Source organism: Geospiza fortis, unplaced genomic scaffold, assembly GCF_000277835.1.
Source record: "Geospiza fortis unplaced genomic scaffold, GeoFor_1.0 scaffold81, whole genome shotgun sequence".
NCBI classification, from domain to species: domain Eukaryota; kingdom Metazoa; phylum Chordata; class Aves; order Passeriformes; family Thraupidae; genus Geospiza; species Geospiza fortis.
This window is the reverse complement of record NW_005054318.1, coordinates 748,931-775,410: the sequence shown is the minus strand read 5'-3', so window position 1 is coordinate 775,410 and position 26,480 is coordinate 748,931. Positions and strand designations below refer to the sequence as shown.

Here is a 26,480-nt window from a genome sequence, read left to right as displayed (position 1 = left end):
GGAATGCTGAATTTCAATTGTCCAGCTTTTACACTAACATGTGCCTCTATTCCAGATTCATGGAATATATTAGAATTCATCTCCACACCACTTTCAGCAAATTCAGGCATGTTTATTCCCAGGTGTGTCACAAACTCAACTGCTACTGAAGGTTTAGCAATAAGATCTGCTTGCATCTATTAAAAAAAAAAAAAAAGAAAAGAAAAGGTGGTATTTATTGGCCCAATACACTTCTTGTTGGTTATACCAAAAAAACTCCCATCCCACTCCTGTTAATACAGAGGAAAGTTTTACAGAATTGATTTTGCTATTCAAAAAATCAGATTCCCAAATCACCTAACCAAATGGAATATATAAGCGGTAACTGTGGTACAAAAAACCAACAAGATGATAACATCAAGAATCCCTACCTATTTTAATGTAAAAATACGCTTCAGAAAGATTTTATACATGGAGCTACTTGCATGTATTTATAAATCTGAAGGCATGAGCCAGTTCTCCATTGTAAAAAAAAACCCACCAGTTTTCAAAGACAATGAGCAAACAAACAAAATGACAAAAAAGAAATGGATCCAAGATTTGAATTTCTCCAAACACACACTGGCTTATTGTCAAGCTTTTGCTTTGGCCATTAAGAAAGAAAGGACAGAATGCAAAATTCTGGAAAGATTCCAAAGCTAACTGAAGGGCAACAAGTACTAAATTTGAGAATTTATTTCTTATTTTTATTTAGATCTTGTATATGGTAGAAAATTAAAAGTTTAGATTAACTGACACTAATAAGAAATTCTTCGAAAATATTGACTAGGTTAGAGCAAGGTAGATATTAGAACTGTAAAAAGGAATAGAAAAATTTATTTTCTTTTAATTTTAAGTGGATAATTAATTTTGTGTCATATGCTTTTTCCTTGCTACAATTTTAAGATGTTTCCTCTCAGGGCAAAAAATATTTTACTTGACTCAATTTTCAATATTTAACTGCTAATCAAATTTTTTCTCTTTGAATTGGCCCCAACAAAATGTTTTGTTTACTTTTAGGCTTGAACAGCAAATTCACATAGTGTAGCTTTTCTACTGTTGTATTTTGAGTGCAGGGGGGGAGAAAGAAACAGATCAAAAAGTGTTATTTCTGAAAGAGTGATCGAAATATTTTTAATTCATACATTTTATTATGTCTCATTTGTAATTTATTATATGCATTACTTCTTAATCTAATTTAAATGTCATCCACAAATTAACCAAAGACGTCCAATGAGGTAGGGTTTTTTAATATTGATAACATTTTGCAATCTTTAAAATGCTTCTAATGTTACAGTTTAATCCATAAATTAAAATGTAGATTATTAAGAGGAGAAAAAATATAGACAACTATTGGAACTTACGCTTTTTTGATGAAGCTTTGCAGCTACTCTTGCCCCAGGTGTTGCTACTCCAGACAAGGCAAACTTCAGTTGCAAACCTGCTCCAGTTGGAAGCTCAAACTCATTGTCCATGAATATGTAGTGGACAAATAGATCCCTGTCAACACCTTTTGAGATGGCTTGTGCAATCTGGGAATAAAACAAGGAAATGAACACTAAAATAAATCCGTACTTTTCAAACTGATCAGGGAACGATTGCAACACTATAATCCAAAAGTTAATTTCATATGGAGTAAGAATCTAATTTCCACAGATTCACTGCTTCAAAAAATATACTAAAGACTGTCAGCAAAAGCTGAACTTTAAATGAATACCAGATTTTTTACCAGCCTTGACACACACAGGTTGTCTACCTTAACATACACATACAAAGGCAAATTGGTTTAGGTACCACGTAATATTCTGGTTTCCCCAAAGACAATGGCAAAACATTATTTTACTTCAATGAAAGAAGGATATTACCAAATATTCCCAAAATGTACTACATCTTTTCTTTTTAACTTGACAAGGATGACATTTTTAATATTAACACATATTTACATAATTTAAAATTTAGTCATGTAACTTAATAGCCAGTACCAATTGGGAATTGTTCCAGTAGATATCTCAACAATACAATAGGATCTGAACTTTCCCTTTTTTCTTCCCATCACCAATCCTCCAGGAGGACACCACTTGGTTATTGGGGAGTCTTCATAGATTTCTCAATCCTTCAACATAAGCCTGGGTTTTTTATTTTAAATAATTATATTTTCATGCTGGTATCAAATATTTTTGCATAATAGTTAAATACAATCTAAATCTTAAAAAAATATGGTTTAAAAAAAACCATTGATAATGCACATTGCTGCATCAGAAACGTACCATTTCGGGAACAGTCTGAAGAGTTTTAACACTCTTTAAAATCAAGCTTCCCAGCAGTTTGAAATCATTGAGTTTCATGTACCCAAGTTCTTCACCCAGGATCCTTAGATATGCTCTTCCTTCTGGAGCTTCTTTGCTGCCCAATTCTTTTATCAGTTTTTCAAGGTTAAGTATTATTCCTTTCACAATATCCTGAAAATTCAGTCAGAAAGCAATAAAATAGACTTATATGAAGTATGTAAGGTCGTATATCTAGAACAGGTTCTTCATGAATGTCAGCTATTCTGCACATGCACTTATAGATTTCTCCCCACACAAAGATCCCTCCAAATACAATTAAGAAAACATATTTAATGTTGTTAAATAACATTAAGGAATTCTGTTTATCTCACCATAGAGGAGAAGGAACATATAGAGTAAAGCACTAAGTGCGGTAATTACTGTGTAAAAATAGGAATGCTGTGCTGCACAGAGAATGTTTTCAAGCTGTACCTGATCCTGCTTGCCATCCTGTGAGTAACCAAAATAGTCAAAAAGTGCCTTGGAAACCTTCTCTGGCACTTTGCCATCAACCCAGTACAAGGCCTTGGTTGCAGTGTCTGGGAAAAATCCATTCTCTCCAAACAATGCTTCCAGTGTTGGTTCAAATCCCTTTCCATCCAAGCCAAGCTGAAATGAACAGAAAGGACAATGCATAACTGAGACAGTTGCCACCTTTTCTTTGGAACTTTCCAACAAACAGACATTCTGGGGAGCAAAAAATGCATTTAAAGTGTATCCTAGAAGCCCATGACTCTTAACAGAAGATATGGAACACTATGTCTTATAATTCATTTTATCTCTGTGGTGAGGTTCAACAAAAAATATATGCATAGGTTGTATCTCACTTAAAATCTACTATGAGTACTTCAGTGTGTCAGTGATGATTCATTAGCACAAAGTCAATTTGTTATGGATGGGTTTATTTTACCCTGAGCCCTTAAATAACTTCAACAGGGTCGTCCATCCAGTCAGTGGCAAGTGACATCACATAATGAATGGCTTGCTCTAAAGCCCAGTGAGACTAAATCAAAGTCCCCTTGAAGTCACAGTGATTTCTCCCAAGGCTTGTAAAAAAATACATTATTCACAGAAAGTTGTTATAAGAAAACAGAAATAAGAAAGAAAGCAGCTGAATACTAGCAAACGTTTTTGATAATTGTTGTACCTCAAAGACATCACTTGGGTTGAATCCATATGCATGCAGGGTGGTTTTCAGCATGGTCTCTTTAGGAATATAGCTGTTTGGATCAAATACCACATTTCCTTCTACCTTGGCAGAGATGGGGTCAATTCCAGGTACAGAAACTCTTTTTGAAATCTGATAATTTCGTGAGAATTTTCTGAAATCTTTGGCTGTTGGGAGCTGATTTCCTTTCAGAGCTTCTTCAACTTGGCTTTTTAGACTAGGGAAGAGGATAGCAATTAAAATGTGATTAGTATATATTCCATACACTCATTTAGTCTTAGTTAAGGGTTTTTTTATGCATTTGCAGACAGTCATACAGCTGTGCTGATTGCTAATGGATATGTCTCTGCACATATTTAACAGTAAACATAAGACTTACAGAAAAGACTATAATCTGGCACTGTCCTGACAAAGCCAGTTTACTCAGTTGATGTGCTTGTTCAAATAAACAGAAAAACCAGTCAAAAACTCCACTGCTAGATAACTACTACTGCAGCTATGGTCAAAACTTTTTTCTTCCAATGAGACCAATATAGGCCTAAATTTCACTTACTCTTCGACGCCCAGTTCTTCAGAGTCCAGGATGTTGGCAATGTGTGAGGCAACAAAGCTTTTCACCTGCTCACTCTTCTCCTTTGTGAGGACTCTCAAAATCTTTGCAAGGTCACTTGGAGAGGGATTTTTCATCACTAGGAGATAGGATGCTAGACGTTTGTCTGTGGGTGCATCCAGTTCTTGGAATGCTTTGAGAAGGGCTGAACGGTCCTACACAAATAGAGAAAGGTTTGCATTGATGAACTGGCTCATGGATGATATTGCTAAGCCCTTTTGGGAATATATAGGGTGAAATAATCACAGAATATTCTTGATTGGAAGGGACCCATAAGGATCACCCAGTCCAAGTCTTTCGTATTTTTGTACCTTATTTCTAGAGCCCATCACAACAGCTTCTTTGAAATTATTTTGTTAAACTTTCTTTTGCTAGAAAATATCATAGAAATTATGGCTTTATTAAAAGTGATTTTCATAGAATCAGAGGACCACAGAATCATTTGTATTGGAAGGGACCTTTAAAAACCATCTAGTTCCAGTTCCTCTGCCATGGGCAGGGACATCTTTCACTGGACTAGGCCGCTCAAAGCCCTCTCTAACCTGGCCTTGGACACTTCCAGAGATGGGGCATACAGAGCTCCTCTGAGCCCGAGCCTCACTACCCCACAGTAAAGTATTTATTTCTAACGTCTAATCTAAAATTACTCTCTTTTAATTTGAACCCATTCCCCCTTGTCCTGTCACTAAATGATCTTGTTAATAATCTCTCTTATCCTTTATTTTCTTATATTTTTAATTTACTTTTCCCCTCTTTTTTCCCCTTATCTTTTTTGTTTGCCTTTTTTTTTTAAAAAAAATTATTTTTTATCGTGTACATACAGGTTACACTTTTACTTAAGAATTCTGATTTTTGATCATTGGGAATCATATGTGCAGACAAATTATCAAAATTTGGAAAAAAGATTATTCACTTTAGGAAAAGAAGATGCTCAAAATATACTGCTGCAGGAAAAATAAAAAACATAATTTAAAACTAAGTAATAATTAAAAAAATTAAATGTATTAAACTGAATCTGAGGATATGAGTTTCAGGTGTTTCCAGTCTCCCAGACTTTTTAAGCCTTATCTGGAAATGAGAGCATATCTTTTAGAGAAGAAATCTTTCAGTATTGAAACTATCTCACCATACTGAGCAGAAATGCTCTGTATAATGATACTTATTTTGTAAGGGATGCTGTAATGTCACTGCATTGTAAACACACATCTACCCATACTGTTAACAATGACAACCAAATGCCAGTAAAGAATTGGGACATGACTTTTTTCTTAGTTAAATTCATTTAAGTCTGGGGAAATTCATTAGTTACCACCACTTTTAAATAAGCAGAAGTCCACTTAAGACACAAAAAGGAACAGATTTGATCTTCCCATTTAAACTGAGACTAACTATACAAAGAAACTGCATCTCAAAAGAGCCACACCCACTATGCCAGGAGGTTTCCCAGCTATGTGTATGGAAACTTAATAAAGGGGTTCTGGAAAGCTGGAGCCAGCTAAAAGGGAGATAGCAGAATTGAAAAAAATGGGAATAGCTTTGCATGTTCAATATCTCCTGTGAACAGTCAAGGTGAACTGAGAACAGTTTATCCTGGTTCTTGCACCAATTTACCTCTTCAGTAATTGTCATTTTCCTGAATGCCTGGATGGCTGCTTTCTGAACTGAAAGTGATGCAGCTTCATTTCTGATACATGTCTTCAGAGAAGATTTCACACTGGGTTTAGCTTTCTCCATTACTGCACCCATGTTTCCAATAGCCTGGCAGTGAGGAAAACACAAAAAGATAATAAAAACTTCCCCTCCACCAAAAGAAGTAATGTGATAATAAATATAACATAATATAATATCATAAATATCATAGAATGTAATATAATATCACATAATATCATATCATACAATATAATATTAGTATTATAATAATAGCCTGCATAGGAAAAGAAGGAAATAAAAATACCCGAAGTGTGAGGTATGTGAGTTCATCTTCCCCAGAACAATCAGTGCCAAGCAGTGATACCATGAAGTCTGCAACATCTGCTATTTCTTCTGTCACCATCTTCTTCTCATTGTAGAACCTAAAGAAATAGATAAACACATCAGAAACAGAAGAGGAAATTGGGAAATGTCTGTATTTTATTCCTAAAGAGCAAATACATGAAAATAAAAATAAAACAAAAGTGAACACTCTTTGGGTTTATTCAAAGCACTGTAATTTTGTACAATTGCATGCTATCCTTACTTAGTAACAGAATGACTCAAGCCATAGAATGAAGCTCTACTTGGCTGATACTGGGCCATGTTAAGAATTTCCCGTATTCTTTGTGGAGTTGGAGAAGGCAACAGTCCCAGGGTGTATGTGACCAGGTCTGCCACAAGTGGATTCACATTTCCAGTTCTCAGGATTTGAAGGATTGCACTGTAGCACTCTGGAGTCCCACACTGGGCCAGGGCCTGGATGGTGATGGAGCTGAAAGGAGAAGAGAAGACTTTTATTAATTGATTCCCTGATTGCAGTTATTGCTGCATGTTGACTGTTTGAAACAAACATATGGCAGGTTTATTAAGGTGTTTTAACAGAAATGATGTAAGCTTATGTGTGTCAGGAAGCAAATTATGTCGATTCTTACCAAAAAAGAAGTTTCTTAGTTTTACAAGTTATACTAATAAGCCAATTAAATTAGAACAAGTAAGTATTAATGATATGATCATTACATGGACATATCTTTCTTTTTTTCCTTCACAACAGACTTTTCAGACTTTTCCACAACTTTAAGTATTGTCATCTAATATATTGACCCAGACTGAGGCTCTAGTTCCTTTACAGATGGAGGACATAAAGGATATGTAAACTGGCTCAAGTCCAGCTTGGACAAAAGAGTAAGGGTGACGAGTGGAGGGTAGGGTCAGACCAAACAGTAGCACTCTTCCATGTCTGCTGAAGTCTCACACTCAAAACTGTGTTCTTTGCCATAAGTAACACTTGGGGGTTTGGAATTACAGCCATTGTCTTTGAGCAAAGCTGCATGAAAGATATTTGGCTATAAAAGCGCATCCAAAGGATTGTGTCAGGCACACACAGTTGACTCCCTTCCTTATTTCCCTCTGCGTATAGTTCTTATAACACTTATCTTTCTGAAAGACTCTCATTACATCCAATACACCTCTAATTTAAAACCATTTGTAGCAAACCATCAACCATAGCATGGTTTTGCCATGGCATTGATGTATGGTGTTTTTGCACTGTGAACTGCTGAAACACACCTTGAGGTTTCCATCATCTTTGGTACAAGAGAGCCAAGAGTGCTGTTATGCAAACTCCTCAGCCCAGAAACAAATCTGTAAAAGAGTCTTGCTCTCTGCTGGTTCTCCTGGGAGGCTGCAAGTTTCTGCATTTCCTGCAGGGTTTTCAGAACAGCATCACCCTGCCTGGGCAGTTTGGCATCTGTACTTTCCAGTGCAAGTCCCTTCTCTTCCAGTGCATCTAGAAATTGGAAAAAAATGCATTCTTTATGTCTTTGTCAGGGAGCTATGTTAATTTTTATCTTCTGTCATACATTCAGTATAAATACAAAGTCTGTACATTATTTAATATGATAACTGCTGAAGTTTAACAGCTGAACAGTTTACAAAAATAATGGTGTGGAATTTAATATAATTATCTCAAAAGTTGAATATTTGTATACATGCTTTTGTATTTTCATGAAGACTATTCCTTAACACCTCTCATATTAGCATAGTTTTCTTTTTAAAATTTTAATAAATATATGTTATAAGAAGTATTTTATGACTGGGATTAACAGCTGCAGGTCAGAAAAGTATGTTTCAGAACAAAATGTGTAGTAATAATGGATTGTTTACATTTGGCACTGAAGCGAAAAGATGCTTAAGAAATTATGGGTAGCTGGAAAGGGTTCATTAAACTAATTTCCAATAAGATTAAAATTACTTTTCAAGCAAATTATATATTTTTAATTTTTAAAGAATAATTTTAAAATTAAAATGAAAACACAAAGATTATTTAAAATTAGGGTGTTTTTAAACTTCTCGGGTTTCCTCATTTTATACTCAAACTTTTCCCTATTAAATTGGTAAAATTTCATTTAAAATGATGAGTTTATTTGGTCCCCTCATCTTTAATTAATTCACAATAAAAAAAATCACAAAAAATATTTCCCTGTATTTGTATTTGTCTCTGTATTTATAATATTGAGAACTGCAGCTATACCTCCATCAAAATTTTTGTTAGTGATCTTTGGGGTATCTTCAAGCTTCAGAGTCTGGTTGACCTCTGTCATGACACCATAGCGATTTCTAGGAAAGAAAGACAAATTTAGTGCTTTAGTTAAGTCCAAGGCTTTTACAAGGTCTTGACAGGCCTCCTGCCTTCTTAAAAACAAAATGTCCATTTAGGGATGAAGTCAGGGCAGAAGGTGATACATCACCATTTAAAATGGATATTAATAAATATAGGATAATGATAAATAGTGAGCAACCTACTTGTATGAGGAAGGCAGAAACAGGTGTTTTTCACTGCAGACAACATCTCTTATGTGCCTTTTCTTTGCATCAATATTGTAGTGACAGAACTGAGTGCTCTTCAGAAGGGCAGATAAGGGGGTGTTCTGTAAAATAAATAGTTTGGCAGTCAGCTTACTGAGTAGAATGGGAAGCAATCATAGTTTTAAATGTTGACACAGTTTTATTGTAAGATTAACAGTTACATACTGGAAATGAAGGTGCATAATTGGAATCATTCTTACACAAAGACAAAATTGTGCCAGTAACAATCTTCGGACTTAAGTCTCTTCTCAGGCAAAAATCCCACTGAAATGTTCCCTCAGGCCTTATAGAGGTGCTTGGGTTAGTAGTTACTTCATGATTGATCCCCTGCTGCCTACAACAAAGGCTTCTTCATAAAACCAATTTGTAATTTTTGGAATAGTTCAGTCCCCTTGTAACAACTGCGATGTTCAGGCTCACAACACATATTTTAAAGACTTCTACAGAAAGCTGCAGAAGTGGCAGAAGTTATAAAATGTGTTTTCCGCATTATATGAAACTTTTTTTTTTAGTTAAAACACCCAAAAGCACAGATGCCATCATATCAGAAAGAAATCTGACCATATTCATGCAAGCAACTGCATCTGATCATTGTGGATTAACAGGCAGACCGAACATTTTGTCGAACCACTTCAGGGCATCTAGAACCCTATCCTCCTGGACCTTACACATACTTTAGAGTTTTAGATGTCTACATGTTTTAGATAAAATTGGAATTTTGAAAATTTTGACCCAATTTGACTATGCTCTGATAGCTTATAAAATAATGAATAGTACTAACTCCATATATGAAAAGCTCTCCTTTAAAATAGAGAAGAACATTGAAAAAGGTAATTACACTCTTGCTGTGCATCTGTTTTTCTCTATTGACAACCAACAATACTGCAGTCTGATCTAATGGAAGGGTACAATAAAACTACATTTTCAAAAAATAAATATAAAAGTAGTCATGGTGGTGGTTATCTATCATTTTAAGTGCTGGTGTGAAAAATGTTACATTATATGATTTTTAATGGCATACTTACTAGTCCTTTTACAATGGCAATGGGGCTGACATGATCTCTGATGGGACTGAAGCTGTCACAGCCTTTCAGGTACCTCGTAATTGAAATATCTTCTGCAACATTCCCTTTTCTGGATTTGAATTCAACTTCACTGTCACACTTTCCGTACACAGTATCCTGGAAAGAACAAAGAAGTCAGTGCCTTTGCTCGTGCTGTCAGACATTTTCTGATCTATCTGAAAGACACCCTTTCAGAGCTGAATATCCAGGCCTTTTGAAAATGATGTTCAGGAATAACTCTGTCTAGGTGAGCTTTTTTCCATTGGTTAACACAGTAAAGAGAATGCTTTCAAAAGACCTACCATTGGAATTGTTTTTATGTTTTCCACCGTTTCTGTTGGCACAAGGAGAGCTGAGATGATACCTCTCTTAAGATTCAGTACATTCAGAGGCTCATCCTTCTCTGGATACAGCTTGACTTTTGTTCCATCCTGAATGCTGAATTTTAGCTCATTCCTGTCCCCCAGAAAAACAGCATTAGTATGAAATCATATTAAAGTCACACAGTGAAGAACATGTTATCAATAACCTACTGGGCTAGAGATAAAGCATCATGTTTATCTTGGTCTATCATTATTTACTATTCACTGCTGTTACTAACAGAAAGTACTACTATTAAAGCAACAAAATTCTAGCCAAGGACATTTTGATTTCGCCCGATTACGTCATCTAAGGGCAAACAAATACCAAGAGCAATGGCTGAAAGTTGGAGTTGCATAAATGCAGAGAGGAGATAAATTTTTAGAATGGGATAATTATAAACTACTGCAATAAACTACGAAATGATGGGAAGGATTCACTACTAGTCTGAGTCTTTAAAGAAAACCTTAACTGTTTTCTGTAGAACATATTTTAACACTGTCTCTAGTTGGTTTGAGATCTATAGCTAGTGAGACAATGACTACTGAGGCGTGGAAAGAAGCATGAAGGTGCATGACTAAAATATGCACTGACAAGCGCTAGAGACTAGCTGAGTGGAGGGAGTAGAAGAAATTACTTACAAAAGCAAATAGGTAGGGCAAAGATTAGCTACACAGATTGGGATTAGAAATCTGGACTTCAGTCTCAAATGCCTTTCTATTGCACAGTCTGTTAGCAAAGGAAAATTATCTTAAACCGGCTGAGTGCAGCCATTTGAGAATGTGCTTACAAGAAGTAATAATAATTACTCTTGCAATAATCTTTTGAGGCACTACCCAACAACTTCCTGATGCAGATGACAGAAATGAAGAAACTATTCCAGGTGAAAAGTTGTATGTAAAATTCCCTTCCCTACTGGCAATTGAGAACTATGTAAACTCTTAAGTGTATCAGACATAGTTCTGCTGTAGAACCAGCTTACAAATCTACCATGTCATCATGAAATGTGTTCCATGCCTAGAAAAACATAATCAGGGTGGACTGTTTACACTGCAGCCTGTTCCATGTTAAGGTCCCAAGTATTGATGATAATTGACATTGCTTACTTTGACATGGCATTTGCAAAGTCCTCAGAGTTCTTGGACTTTTTCAGAATAGCCCTTCCCTCAGCGTCAACACCAAATGTCTCCCTCAGGGAGCAATGCATTGTCCTCAGGATGAAGCGGCATAGCTGGGGTACCTCCAGCTCAACCTGAAAACACAAATATTATACATTATTATAAAAATTATTCTTTTTAGCATTATCACATTTCCAGGATCACTCCGCTACTGCTTTGAAAATTCCTTGGGATTTGTAAAGTGTCAGGATCACCCTGCTACCAGCTGTTGGGAAAGATTCCAAAGTGCTCTAAATAGCTTAAGGTAATCCCACGGAGGAGATAAGAGGGCAAGTATTTGCTTGGCTAATAGCATGACATCATACTAAATGAACAACAGCTTCTGAGAATTTTGAGTATTATAACTGTATGAAAACTTGAGTCATTACACTGATCAATGTGTTTAGACTCTATCAGAACAGTACGGGCTAAATAAAAATATTTCTCACAGTTACTCCATTTCAGGACAAAAACCCCTCAAAACCAACATTATGTTGAGAAAGTTTTGGGCAAGATAAGGTGACGTTGGGTAGTTAAATGGCCTATGAGAGCCTTTAATCCTACAGGCCTGATATTGTCTTGAGTTACCATCAGCAGGCTCTCATGTGATCTTCATGGCATCATGAGTTATTTTAATTCAACTTCTAGAATGTTTGATGGACATTGGTAGACCGAGCCTGGGAGATAAGGAAAAATGAAGTAGCAGGTCTTGCCCCTTTCTCATGTAAAAGTACAGCCAGGGATTGAAATACATGGGCACAGAGGTATGAAGGACTTCTGCCATCCTCAGTGCCTTTGTCTAGAACAGGGGTGGCTTAGTCTTCATGATTCTCAATACATACCCTCCAAAAACATGATCTTGTTTGTAAAATCATTGAAGGATGCTCCCCAGCAGCCAGCTCCCATGCTGTTAAGTACACAGTCCCCAACTGTGTGTATTTACTCCTCTTTGCCTACCTTGCAAGTGATCTTTGAACCACTTCGAGAATCTGCTGTTCCTGTGATCCCACTTGATGTCTCTGCTTCATATGAGTAAACATATTTTCTCAGGGGTTTAAATCTGGTTGCATCCTCTGCAATTGGGAAAATGAGAGTGGTTTTATGACCTGGGTAGGATATGCATATGTAATCCTTACAGTGCATGCTTAATGTTGTGTAACTAAAATGAATGCCAGAAAAAGGAAGACTGAAGAGCCATGCTCCCACTATTTCCTTATGCAGAATATCTTTCAGACAGAGAAGTGATGCCTTCATGTCAGTTGGATACTTTATGAAATATAGAACAAAACTTCTGGGAGCAGCATAAGTTTTGGGGTCCGCTGCTTGGATGGGATCTGACACTGTGACCCCATCTGTCCTTCAAATCATGCCCAAAAAGCAAATGAGAAAAAGAGGAGAAAACTTGAAGTATGAAACTGTTTTAAAACTATCCTATAGCATCTAAATTGAACCAATCAAATTGTAATTTTCAAATTGGTAATAAAAAGATTCCTTTCAGCTCAGATTTTTCCATCATAGTGCAAATACAAGGAGCTGCTTTACCAAGCACATGACAGAGACTGAAAGCAAAAACCATAGAAATAGACAACACACCAAAACTACCATTCTTCAATACAATTTCACCTGAATTTATGGACAATCTTTCTGCTTCAGACTCTCTGAAATATGATTTACTCTAATTCACTTATTAGATCAGAAAATTTTACTAGGGTAGATTATTTTTAATGGACATAAGCTTTAGTTAATTGGAGAACATCCAGAACAAGGGAAAAGCACTAAATTATGACCAGAACTAATGCAGGAGGGAGTATTTCCAGAGGTATTTCTCTTTCTATCAAAAACCTAATAGGCTTCCTAAAAAGAATGAATTCCACCTGTATTTAACCTCTCCCTGTTGCCCTCAAACCCAACCCTCTGTAATTTTAAACCCTGCAAGCATGAATGAAAGTGCTAATACATATATTAAAAAAATAGTCTCTATGTCAAATACAGAAATATAAGATATTACTTTGGTGTCTGAAATTAGTAACATAACCCAAATAATATCCTCAATCACAAATCACTCCCACTAAAACTGCAGGCATTGTTTCAAACTAAAGATGATGATCAGACACTTGAAGTGTCTGTGTTGGAGCAGTCTAGATCAATCTGAAGCAAAAATTACTGTTCCCTTGCTTTAGACTGAGCAACTCACTGGAACTGATTCTGTTGTGATCCTGAATGAAAGGTAATTTCCTAAATTGCTCCTCTGTGGTTATTTGTGACTGCCTGACTATATGCAGTCCTGATTTACTTTTATAGAAAAAACAAAGATCGGTAATGCTGGTGTAAACCCAAATACCCACCATCAAATCTGTATGACTTTGATTGCCTGTGCCTGCAGAAATGTAGCTTAATCTTCTTTTATCAAGTCTTTGTCACATCAGAAGCCAATGGCAATGTTAACATTGCCCTTTATGTCACACCATTTAATACATAGGGAGGACAACAAATTACTACTATAAATCTCATTTCCTGACTGCACTATCACTTTTATAAGCTTTACATACTTTAGCTGAGATTATTTTCATGTAATTGCTAAACAGAATTATTGCAACAATAACTAACTGTCATACAGTAATCAGCATCTTAAAAACATTTGAGAACTAAATGAAATTATCTATTTAACCCTAGAATTAGCTGCTATTAAAAGATTCATCACTAATCCTGTCACTTTTGGCTATCCTAGCCTCTAATTGTACTCAGAAAAATTTTCAATGCCAGTATCCATATTTCTAGAGTGAAAATTATTGCTTCATATCCTGCTTTTAAACAGAAGCCAACGAAAAAGGAATAATTATAAGCTTAGACATACACATAACAAATAAGTAATTGTTTCAAAAAATAAAGAAATTGGCAATGAAGCCCAGCAGTCTTTGGGGTGGTTCAGCCATCTGAAGTAAACCAAATTGCCTGGAGGTGGTGCTAAAGCACCCAACAAAGGGAAAAAAGAACCCCTGAAGATTAAGAACAAACTAACTCATTCAGTACTTTGACCCTGTGGTGGAACATTATGTATCTAACCGAGGAGTCAGCACCAGTCAGAGTTCATGACAAAGATGATAGTGCATAAAGTCAGCATTTCCTGACTCTTGGCTTGTTTAAAGAAATTGCTGTCCTTGCTGACAGAGTTGATGATTTATTCTACAGGTATTTAGTTAGAAATCCAAGTGCAATCATGTGGGCTTAGCAGCAGCTGTGAAGGGTAAATAAAATGTGAGATTTAGTCCACACGGAGGTGTAGTGTACTTAACCTCGCTCTTAAAGCTTCACATTTGGTAGCCTGGGATCTCTAGACTAAGGAATTTCTAACTGACAATTAAGAAATAAATAAAAAAGCCCAACCAAACAACAAACCCACAAACCCACAAACCCAATGGAAAATAGTTTCTTTAAGAAAGTTCAAACACTTAACCGCAGCTTGTCCAATCTTAGTAAAGTTTTAAAATTATTTGAACCAAGCCTAATGGATAATTGAATACTTAAAATAAATGGCAAGAAGGGCTTAAGAATGTTATCATCACTTTCATTTAAGTTATTTCAGAAGAAAATATTAGGAAAACTCAGGCTTTGAAAGATGTTTTCAGTTAAAATAGTGACTTAAGATAAAAAAAGGAAATGCAAAAAATAACTCACTTGAACATCCTGGATTTGCACTTTCAGGTGATTCTTCTTCTGTAAAAAACCCAAACAAACAACATTAAAAACTGGAAAAGCTGTTTACAAAAAAGTTTATAAATCAAGAGAAATGAAATGTACCATATAACACATTTTACTGTTAAATTTTGGTCTATTTGACCACACAAAAATACTGCAAAATGGCTGAATGGCTATACTCTGTTTTTTGTATGTTTAAAATAGGACAACTTTGAAGGTTAATACAAAAATTCTCTGCCAAGAAATCTTTTCTGGATATTGAGAGTTTATTCCTTGGAGGAAAAGAATGCTGGTTGGAAGCTTATTCAAGTTAAGAATTATTTGCTCCAATCAGTCTTAGATATGTTCCATATGACTCTATTTAAATAAAATAAAATAAAATAAAATTAAGTTAAACATTATCTACTAATTTGTTTGCATTTATTGGATGCTGTGTCATTCTTTGGGATATCACATATGAAGACCAGCACTTTTCACAATGTTCTCTGCACACTTTCCATGTTTTCATTCTGGAAATTCTAAGTAGACTACTCTATAGAAATACACTGTAATGTTAGTCACAGTAACAATAGCATCAGAAATACTACTATTGGTATTAAACTAAAATTAATAATATCATTAACAGCAATTAGAAACAAGGTTTATTGTATAGCAATACATTTGTGTAACATCAGTCAGGAACAAAACATTAGTTCAATAAAGATGTCCATATGATGAATTAGATCTTTGTATAAAACCAGACCTGCATAATTACCTCTAGACTCACTTTTCTCCTTAAGCTCCTTGAAGCCTTAGGTAACACTACAGAGCAGTATTCTAAAAAGCCACTTCTTGGGAAGCAAGGATAGCTCCCAATCCATAGCATCATATTGATCTCAATTGTCTTTTCTGATCTTAGGAAAAAAACCTCTACTAGCCTATTTCTTTTTCTGATGACTGTGTCCCTTCAATACAAAATTGCATTTAAATTGCCTGCCAAATACAATTTGCTTTACTGCTCTCTCTCTTCACATTTGCTGCAAAATAGGTTAGTAACAGCTGGGCCAAGTCTGCATGGTATCTCCAAGCTATAGTAGCTCCATGAGGGTTTAAAAAGACAATGCTACAGAAAAACAGTGAATGCCTTACAAGTTGCAAAATACATTAAATCAAAAGCCGTCAGGCAACACGAATGACTTTCCTACATTGGGATCCTCCTATGACTGCCCATTCCCATGAAGGGAAGAAATTATATCTTTGCCATACTGAACCTTTAATTCTAAAAGCCTTGGTCCTTCTGATATTTTTTTCAATATTGTTGTTTTATTGGGTTCATAAATAAAGCAGTAAAGAGCACTGACATAAAAGAGAATACTTACGTGTGAGAACACCACTGCTGAGCAGCAGGGAGAGCAGCAAGAGCTGCACAGGGCCCATGGTGAGCCCTGGTCCCTCTTGCTGCTCTTTCTTTATCTTTTTTCTTCCCTCTTCAAGTCTTCCCTGCTGCCGCAGGGAGAGTGAGCCTTCTGACTTGGACCTTCATTTATATAGTCTGTAGCAAGCAGCTGAGTCAAACAGTTTAGAAAGCTCAGAGCAAATTGCCAAAGGTCCAAAGGTGTGAGTCCCAGATCCTCACTGCACTCCACACCATGCCCTGCTTTGGTTGCTGATAGTCACAGAAACATTTAGGTCGGAAAAAACCTCTAAGATATTGAGCTAACCTCCAGTAAACTCGGGATTCTCCAGTTAGTCAGGACTGTTCATAAATGATTGACAATGGCTCAGTGAGCACTCCTGCTAGCTCCCCATCCTTCCTCCTCTGAGAATCAAAACCCCTCATTTTGTGAACTCTGATTTCATGATGAATCCCAACACTCCTAAAATACAGCATTATCCAAGTGCCTCTTCCTTGCCTGCACCTTCTGAAGAGTTTAGAGCCCTCCACTATGGCTGTCCAGTAATTCAAGTCATCCCACCACTTTCCCATGATGGCCACTACATCACAGAATCCCTGCTGCACGGCGGCTTCCAGCTCCTCCTGTTTGATACCCACGCTGTGTGTTGGTGTAGATGCACTAGAGTTGTGCTTCTGGTCCTGCCACCTTTTGAGGGGAGAAGTTCTAATTCCTATGTGATGATTGTCAGGTGCATCCACTGCTTGTGACACATCAAAAACTCCTGTGTCTTTGCTGCCACAGAAGAGGGTCCCCATACTCTATCTCTGCTGAGATGGCAGATCCAGGGACTGTGGTAGGACATGATCCCTCAAACACTGGCACGCTGCCCCCAGGTGTCTCTGAAGGCACAAGACTGAGCTAGAGATAAGTCACTTCCAGTTCACTGGTCTTTCCCTTAAGCAGAGTTTTAAGAGCCAAATCCCCCAGCTAGATAATCTAACAATATATTCAAATAAATGTACCAGATCTACATAAGTGATTACAGTGCATAAATTGGAGATGGAAGAAATTATCATTGCATCGTGCTTTAGTACAAATGTTGATAAGCACAAGAATATAAGTACTTGACAAAATCAGAATATTGTGCAACTACTGACAGGAGATTGAAAGTTTTTTTTTTCTTTGGAACAGAATTTGTCATATGCCTTTTAAAACATATTTTACTTTGACTTACAGTATTCAGGTAAAACAGGTCAAGCCTATTTTGAAAGTAAGCTCTGCATAATTCTTTTGTTTCCTTATTTTTAGGTTCAATTTATTTTTTGCTAATAACAGCAAAAATATGAAAACTAGATGATAAATTTTATCTTAATGAAGAAGATAACCTATGAAGAAAATAAACTTGATTAAATGCAAACAAATTCCCCCCTTTAGGGTTATGTGTATTGGCAAAAAAGACAAGGTTTATGTCATGAGAAATTCTAGTAGTTTGAATTCTTTCTCTATTCATATTTATCAAAGCTAAATGCAGAAAAAAAATTGACTATGGAAATATTTAAGAACATTTTGTTCAGTAAATTTAATTTTTCATATATCTGATCAAATGGAAATGTTTTGACATTCACATACTTAAATATTTTTCCTCAGCTTGTTGAATCAAAAATCTAATTTTGGCTTAGCTAAGCAGTAATTTCTATAACCCTGCAATGTTACTATTTTACCATACATCATGGCAGTTATCTTTAATGTCTCATATTTCTTCATACCCTTTCTCTTGGACTTAAGGATTACATTTCTGAGGGTGCATTGAGATCATGTAACTCCTAACATCAGCTCAGCCAAATGGTAAGCATTGATGTATGATGGCCTGTATTTTTGTTTGTCTGATGACCTTAACAAAAGTATGCCATTTCATAGACACTTCTTACAAAAATTCCTTTCATGGATTCATTGGTGCTGGAAGCACCAGAAAGCAAGCATTTCTTTGGTTTTACCATTCTGGTTTCTGTCCTTGGCTTAGACCAATCACAGATACAATAAATCAATACAGATTTTTATATTTTACTTCCAAAAAATAAAATTTTTTGTTTACTTTGGTGTCCACAGCTGCTCCAACATGTGCTGTGATGTGTAAAAATGACTTTTCCTTATAGTAAGATTGTACCAAAGATAGCATTTTGTTCATGGCATTTGATTAATTTTTGCATTCAAACATAATGGCTTTGACTATTTCCTAAAATCTATTTACTTGTTCACTGTAGCACCGCAGATAAACGAGCTCTGGAGTGCCCACCATTCAGAGTTAGATATTTCCCTATTTTGCCTGTGTCTCCTCACTGCCTTCATGCGGTTATTCACACTGAAGTTGAACCTGACTGTATTGATATCATGTTGCATGGCTATAAAAAGGTTACAAAAGTTATGACTCAGCCCATAAGCATGCAGATCACGCATACACCAATCTGCTGCGACAGTTTTATACCGCTGTGTTACCTAGAGTCCTGGTTTTGGCTGGGATAGAATTAATTTTCTTCTTTAGTAGCTGATGCAGTGCTGGAATTTGGATTTAGCATGAGAATAATGTTAACACCTCACTGAAGTTTTGCTTGTTGCCAAGTAGTGTTTACCCAAAGTCAAGATCTTTTCAGTTTCCCATGCTCTGCCCGTGAGGAGGTGCACAAGAGCCTGTGAGGGACCGTGGCCAGGACAGCTGTCCCAAGCTGGCCAAAGGGATATTCCATACCAAGGAATGTCATGCCTGGTGCATGAACTGGGGGAGTTGGCTGGGAGCTGCCAATCACTGCTCAGGGATGGGCTGGGCATTGGTCAGTGTGTGCGGAGAAATTGTACTGAGCATCACTTGTTTGTTTCCCTTGGATTTTATTTCTCTCCTGTTCTTTACAATACTTCTGGGTCACAAAGCCCATTGTTTGTGCATTCCTCAGACACATTGCCTATGGACTGAATCAATGGTCTTAAGAAATGTAGGAAGTAGGATAATACTTCTGATACGTTGAATTAATTTTATACAGAGAGATAATCTGTGGGTGTATATTATGGATATACCAAATCTCTTACATGCTGTGAAAGCCTTAGCAATTATGGAATTATTAACTGTATAGAATTGAACAAAAAAAAAATTTAACATTCAAACTTTAACCAAGCCGATTAAACTGATTTGGGTTTAAATTTTGTTTCTAAACCATGTTGTGCATTAACACTTTATTTTTTGAAAACTCTTAGTTGTAGGTCTTCTGACATTCAGAATCTAGATTTATTTCTTAAAAGAACAATATATTTTATGAAACTCTGTCTTCAGACTTCACCTTTTTCCACAACTGCATGGAGAAATCCACATCAAATCACTCATCTGAATTCACTCTATCCTACACTTGTTTGTTCTAGTGGGGAGCTACTTTAGTTGTGCCTGTTTTGGCAATGCAACAATATTTTCTTCATGCTGATATAATTAGAGAAATTCCATTAACCTTTAATTACATATTCTATAGTGCATATATATAAGTATTTTGTATCTATTATGTATGTGCATATATTATATTTGGCATGATATATTATAGAATGTAATCTTTTTGTCTGCTTGGTGATAGTGAGAGTTTCTTTGTCTCTTGGAGACTGCTCAGATGTTTTGACAGTACTTTTAGGAGAGGTTTTTGCATAGTCTTAGGATAAGACTTTAATTAACTCATTGAAACACTTTATTAAGTTTTGTATCTCATTTTCATTCAATGACTTTTGCAATAAAACAAAACAGACAGTTTATAGGAGCAGTTATGGTTAGTACTAAGTTACTTATATTCCTTATATTCTTTCCTACTTATATTCCAAAGAATTATTTTGTCTTTCCTTCTGTTCCTCTCTTTTCTCTTTTTCTTTTTTCTCTCCTTCCTTCTTGTCTGTCCACTTTCTTCCTTCTTTCTTCTTTTCTCTTCTAAGAAATATACCCACTATGTGGCATTCACATTTATTTTTATCTCGTTCAGGTCAAGGCCCAGCACTTCTGTTATTTGGGAAACATTGGTCTTAGCCTTCTACTGTGTTTCCCAGCTCACAGTGTCATCTGTTCAGGTCTTAGCATGTCCCTCATCAGAGAAAAATTGTTGTATTTTCTGGTGAAACACCTCTGGTGCTAACTATAACCCAGTGGCAATTGGGGGAAACTGTGTGTCCCAAAGGAGGTGTTGGAGGTGCACAAACATACCCTCTGTTTGTCTAAGAAATGCTGCCAGAAGCCTGCTGAGGCATCGAGTTGAAAAATATTTGGCATAAGCCATCTCCTCCAGAATTTCTCTCCTTGTACGTAGTGGAAAATGTTTCCTTTTTACATATTTATTTAGTTCTTTTGAGTATATTCTTGGGCAAAGGGTCTGACTTCTTTTAGCACTAGCAAGAAAATGTACTGAATCCTTTGAACCTTTTATTCTTACTCTCCTTTCAAAGTATTAAACCTTCTCAGTTCCTTCATTTTGTTTTGTCACTAGGCAAAGGAATTTGCTTTTCAAAACTGTGGTAGGTTGGATCTCTAAATTCAGTTTTTAATTTTCCCAAGACATCCCTACAAAGATGTAGCAAACATCTTTAGTCTCACTCATCAACAAGGTGACATTCTGAAGTGCTTGATGTATTTCTAAACCAGTATTTTTTTCCCTGTTTCTTTCTTATTTGTCCATACTTTCTATACATTTCTATTTCTAATGCTTGCTTTTTAGCTCACCACTGGAAGACCGATCATGTATTGTCTCTTTTAGTATTAATAATGCTGTTTCTGGTACAGATGTTGAGTGCATCTGCAAAAAAGGTAAGGGTAAGAAAGAACCTATTTACTCTCAGAATGACAATCTGGGGATTTCCTGTAGTAAAATTACATGCTGCTGTTCTAGTAACTTCCATTGGACCAGTGGCATTTTGTCATCCTATCTGTCCAGGTTGCAATGTTTCAGTAATGCGTGCCCTGCCAAAACATTGTATTCATGACATAAGTGGTTCAGTGAGCCATGGTTTTTGAGAGCTCCAACTTGAAACTCTGTGCACCTTTTTGCTTCATCTCTCCCATGGTTTCAGCTGTCCATCATTTTCATGCTGCTGGAGCTCATGCTGTGTACACAGTCTTTCATGTACACAGGATGCCATCCCTGCCTGCAAAATTCCAACTGCCTTCCCAAAATTAATTCACACCACCACTGTGCTTTCTATGATGCTTTTCCTCATCTCTGCATCTGGCCACTTCTCAGAGTCTCAATTTTTTTTCCAGACTTACAAGCTGAATTCATCAAAACAGAAACAGTTTATTTAAGTTTTGGGTTTTTTAAAAAATTATTATTGTTATTTCTTTTCAAATATTTATCTGTCACATGTCAATTTTCTACAGAATACCATGTTCCTCAAAGAATCACACTATAGCAAAATAGCCTTCTACACTTCAATTAAATGGAAGCTTTGAATGTGAGAATTATCATTCATGGTAATTGTGCCTTGCTGTTTTTCTTTTTGCTGGCTTCTACTGCTCACAAATACACTGAGGAGTAATGTTTAAATATTTTCCAGTTGTTTTGGGAGCTCATTTTTTCCATCACTCTGAGCAGTTCATTTTTCTTTCTCCTTTTGAGTGCTGTTCAGTAATCATTCAAAGCCAAAGACTGTGACAGGTCACTTTCAGTCTCCCTGAGCTGATCCATCAATTTGATCCATCAGTTTCAGCTGATTGATATTGTGCAACACAACATTATACAGAATTTTACTAGATCATTCCTGAGTCTTTTTAGGACATTGTTCTCCTTGGAGAGGGCAAAAAAAAAATCCATCTTCATAATAGTGATAGGGAATAAAACCACAAGCAGACTATAACTTGCCTTACAGAGCATAGGAAGCCCTCACTATCAGCTTTCCCTAATATTAGACAATTGATACTGCAGAAGATGCCCCCTGTGACACACCAGGAGATCGAAGGCCACAAGGAAGTCTGTGGACTGAACTCACATATGACAGCTAAGGAGATAGGTGTGACACCCAGTGTCTCATCTGAGGAGGAGAAAGAGGTATCTATACATAATTTTTTCCTTTACTAAGGTGCAGATGAAATACAAGGAAGAAAAAAAATTAGTCAGTGCTTTTGCATGATACCAGAAATGAAAACAAAACACGTGAAGCCACAAGGGTGACGACAGCAGATATGGCTGTCAGGCGGAGACTGAACTTTAATCTCTATATTGACCAGGTTATAATTCTCATTCCTGGATGATGAACTTCACCTGTTGGGCTCGAGGCTCTGAAAAGTTAGAAAGAAGGGGGACATGTTCTACATCTGATTGGTGCTGACATCAAAGGTTTTTTACTTTCTGGTCACCTTTGAAAATGTAGCCTTAATAAACAGTGGGTTCAGCTCACTTCCCTGGGTAAAAATGCTTTCAAAATTAGAAACATTATTGTAGTGGTTGTGATTTTAAATTCTAGGACAGGCCGAAAGTCACAGAGATTTGAAAAAAATCCCTGCCTTTTATCTCTAAACATGGATTGCAACATTGAAATATCTTCAGCTTACCTATACACCTGAGTATTTCACTGGGTTAAACAGCACAAACCACTGATGTTATCCAAAATTCTTCATTTTTAGAAGGCATCTGAGAAGAAAGGATTTTTTACCCTCTGAGTTCCTTTCTAAACTCAATACACCACCCTAGATTAACATAAAACTAACAGAAAACAATATTTTAAATAGATTTTAATATATTTTAATACTAAGGTAATATTATTTCATGAAATAATTGTATCCTTACTTGTATGGGACAATATAAGGACAATATTGTGGTGCATAAAAATACTACATATTTCCCTATCACAGGAACAAGACATCTAAAATATGCTGTCAAATCTAAAACTTTTGCAATGTAATTTAATGTATTTTTGTAAGTAAAGCATTTGCTGTACTTCATGAATTTTTTATTTATTTTATTTTATTTTATTTTATTTTACTTTATTTTATTTTATTTATTTTCCTTGATTCTGTGTTTCTATGATTCCATTATTATCAGTTTGGACTTAAAAAAAATTATCAGTCTTCTAACTAGGATAAGACTTTTTTTGTTGTTATTGTATTTCTGAAGAAGGAAATGTGTTTCCTAAAAGTCATATTAGTAAGAGTTATATGTTTGCAAAGGAAGTTCAGTTTTGATGAATTATTGCCTTGATGGAATATAAATCAGCATGCGAGAGGTGCATTTATTCAGTATAGTAACTTGTATCTATTATTTCACACAGTAAATAGGAGTTCTACTGTAAATATCTTACATGTGGAATGGTTATTTCCTCACTTCTCTACAGATACACACTTCCATACATTGATTAATACAGACTTCTGACTAAATCAAGGGGGTTCCAAATCTAAAGATTTGGTTAAACATTTTTTCCAATATCACTACATTTTTCTCAGTAAAATCTGGTATTTTTTAATTCCACCACACAGTCAGAAAGAATGGTGCTGGAAATAAGCATGCTACCCTTTGCTGGCCCTGCCTACACATTGGATGATGTCCCAGGGGCTAGACCAACATCATAACAGGATTCTGTATAGAGCTTCTGCTTTGGGGTCTGCAGGTTTAAAAATCAGCCCATGACATCTGTGGAAAACATGCCTCTCAGGATAACAGTGAGTTGCAGACTGTTGTCACTTAAACTAAAACTTCTTTATTCAAAGATTTCAGTGATGATGGAGCTTTTTGTCTCATGTTAGTGCGTGACTGTCCAATTGTCTCTGCTATCAACAGTGTAGCGATTCATTATGCAGATCACTCAAATGAAAACAAACCTCATTTAACACTGAGATAAGGTATAAACTGTGAAGATAGGTTAAGGTTTATCTTTCAATAGCAGCTGGAGCTCAGAAAAAAAATTGGGAACATCCTGTTGTTCAAATAGTATTCAGTTCACATGTTATTTAGTAATAGAAAGAAAACTTTCAGAAGTTAATTTTTTTTAAAGTTCTTTGCAAACATGCTTAGTCAAGGTAAATAAAATATCTAACTATTTGGTTGGCAAGAGTGAGGATTTCTTATTTAGACTTTTTGGCATATCCTTCCAACATATTTACATGCCAGTTATGGAACATTTTAATGAAAAAGGAAGATACATGTAACACTAAGGGTCACTCTATCTGCACGAATGAATTGGTTGACCATCATGGAGTTATGTTAATCTATCTGACAGGAGGACTGGGCTCTATTCTGAAGTTTCCTCTTTGTTGTCATCTGATGTTCTCAGAAGCTATTTATCTGTTGACTGCCCCACATTTTGCTTTCTATTTCTTGACCTTTCACCATTTTCCCCCTTGTATCCAGTACCTCTGTTTAATTTTTCTTTGCTACAATTGCACCTAAAGAATTTTATTTTCTAATGTTGTTCTTTCATTTCTTCTTCCTATTTTCTGTTTCAGCACATTACCCATACCACACACTATCTCATTGTTATCTCTACTTCTTCCTAATAGCTAGAATTTTGCTAAGTCTTGCTTTAGGGCTACACTGCTGAAATCTCCTCATTTCCCTGTTCACTAAACCCTTGTAATCCATTATCCTCTTCGGAATTCCTCTGCTGGGACAACATAGCAGATTCTTATCATACACTACTTCAGCTCCTTAAAGTGCTCACTTTTGTGGCATTAAACCATGCAGAACCTCAGAGTGCTTTACTGTGGGGCTTCCTGAAACATCCTTCTGCTCATTTCCTAAGCTCATGATGCAACATTTGTGCCTTGTTTCCTAGTGTAGAGTAGACTTCAGGCCTCCAATACTCAGATGTTAAATTCAGGTAAGATGAATTCCACCATAACAGTAAGGATTTGGTAGGCAGAGAACATGTATATAGTTGTGAGCAATCCAGGATTGTGGTCAATGTGTAGAGGCGGGCAAAAAGAAAAGTAACATTATGAAGGAAGAGAATGGCAAACAATGTTAAAATATTATATCAGTACTGTAGTAATACAAGCAATGATATGATCTCAACAGCAACAATAAAAATAATAGAAAGCAAACAGAACTATTATTCGGTTCCAGTGGTTCCAGTTCAATAAACATGTAGTGGAAGCTAAGCAGGATCAGAGAAACACAGGTCAGAGCCACACTATGTCTTATCTGAGAGACTGAAGAGGCTCTAATTGTGTGCTTTGAAGGGAAGATAAGAAGAACCTAAGATAAAGGCACACAAACCAATCAGAAGCACTGAGGGTCTACTCTTCTTGCAGTTCTGAAGACATTTGGAAGGTGCCTGGGTGTGAAATCCATTCCTGACACAGGGCCAGCCAAATAGTCCTTGGCTATCAAGGACACTTGTATGGTGGATGGAAACAATATATGGATTTTACAGGAGATTTGCAGCCATCTCAGCTAGCAACTGAAGACCAAACAAGACAATCCACCATGGATGAAAGTATACTAGATGCACAAGCCTTCAATCTTGCATTCAATGAACTTGAAAGTTCAATATATCTGAATATAATATATATTATATTCAGATATATTGAACAATATATCTGAATGTAAAACCTAATCTAACTAAACGAAACCAAAGAATAAGTATCACCCACAGGTAGCTTTTGAGATCTCAGGTTTAAATATATTTTATCAATGTACCTCCTGGTTTTGCTTACCTCCTGGAAGTCCTATTCTGGTTGGACTGTGAAGTAGTGTTTTACAAAGACATAAAAGAAGAATTCTCTTGACAGAGCTGGTGATCTGAATACAACCTAAAGATACTGAAGCAGGCGGATACAACAATGCAAGATTACAGAAAGGATGTAATTTATGTATTTGCAAACTTGAACACCTTAAATAAATTCATATCCTAGAGGATCTTGTCTGGTTTCTAGCTGCCACATCAGAAGTTTAAGAACCACCTGTTGATAAAATAGCTGCCAGTATTGAGGAACACAAGGAAGCTCAGATAGCATAGGTACTCATCTAATTAAACATTTAGATCTCCACAGAGTGAGTATAACACAAATGTAAATATTTCTATTACCTGCACACACCTACATCACAGATAACAGTTTTGAAATGGTCCAAACTGTCATGCTTAAGCACATGAACTAAGAATTTCCATTCAGAGCAAGGTAATTCTATAGCTCCTTGTAATAGTTTCC

The 26,480-nt window shown here is 36.1% G+C and overlaps 1 protein-coding gene across 1 annotated transcript in view; it reads right to left on the bottom strand.

Moving 5' to 3' along the window:
- Nucleotides 1-16,373, bottom strand: part of APOB (apolipoprotein B) — a 35,390-nt gene extending 19,017 nt beyond the window's left edge. The window contains 18 exon segments of the mRNA XM_031056447.1: nucleotides 1-176; nucleotides 1,383-1,550; nucleotides 2,286-2,477; nucleotides 2,778-2,954; nucleotides 3,493-3,730; nucleotides 4,067-4,278; nucleotides 5,735-5,881; nucleotides 6,078-6,195; nucleotides 6,360-6,587; nucleotides 7,382-7,601; nucleotides 8,346-8,431; nucleotides 8,618-8,742; nucleotides 9,706-9,861; nucleotides 10,047-10,200; nucleotides 11,211-11,356; nucleotides 12,219-12,334; nucleotides 14,937-14,975; nucleotides 16,316-16,373. Of these exon segments, the coding sequence (XP_030912307.1) occupies nucleotides 1-176; nucleotides 1,383-1,550; nucleotides 2,286-2,477; nucleotides 2,778-2,954; nucleotides 3,493-3,730; nucleotides 4,067-4,278; nucleotides 5,735-5,881; nucleotides 6,078-6,195; nucleotides 6,360-6,587; nucleotides 7,382-7,601; nucleotides 8,346-8,431; nucleotides 8,618-8,742; nucleotides 9,706-9,861; nucleotides 10,047-10,200; nucleotides 11,211-11,356; nucleotides 12,219-12,334; nucleotides 14,937-14,975; nucleotides 16,316-16,373 (2,756 nt within the window).
- Between the last annotated feature and the right edge of the window lie 10,107 nt (nucleotides 16,374-26,480).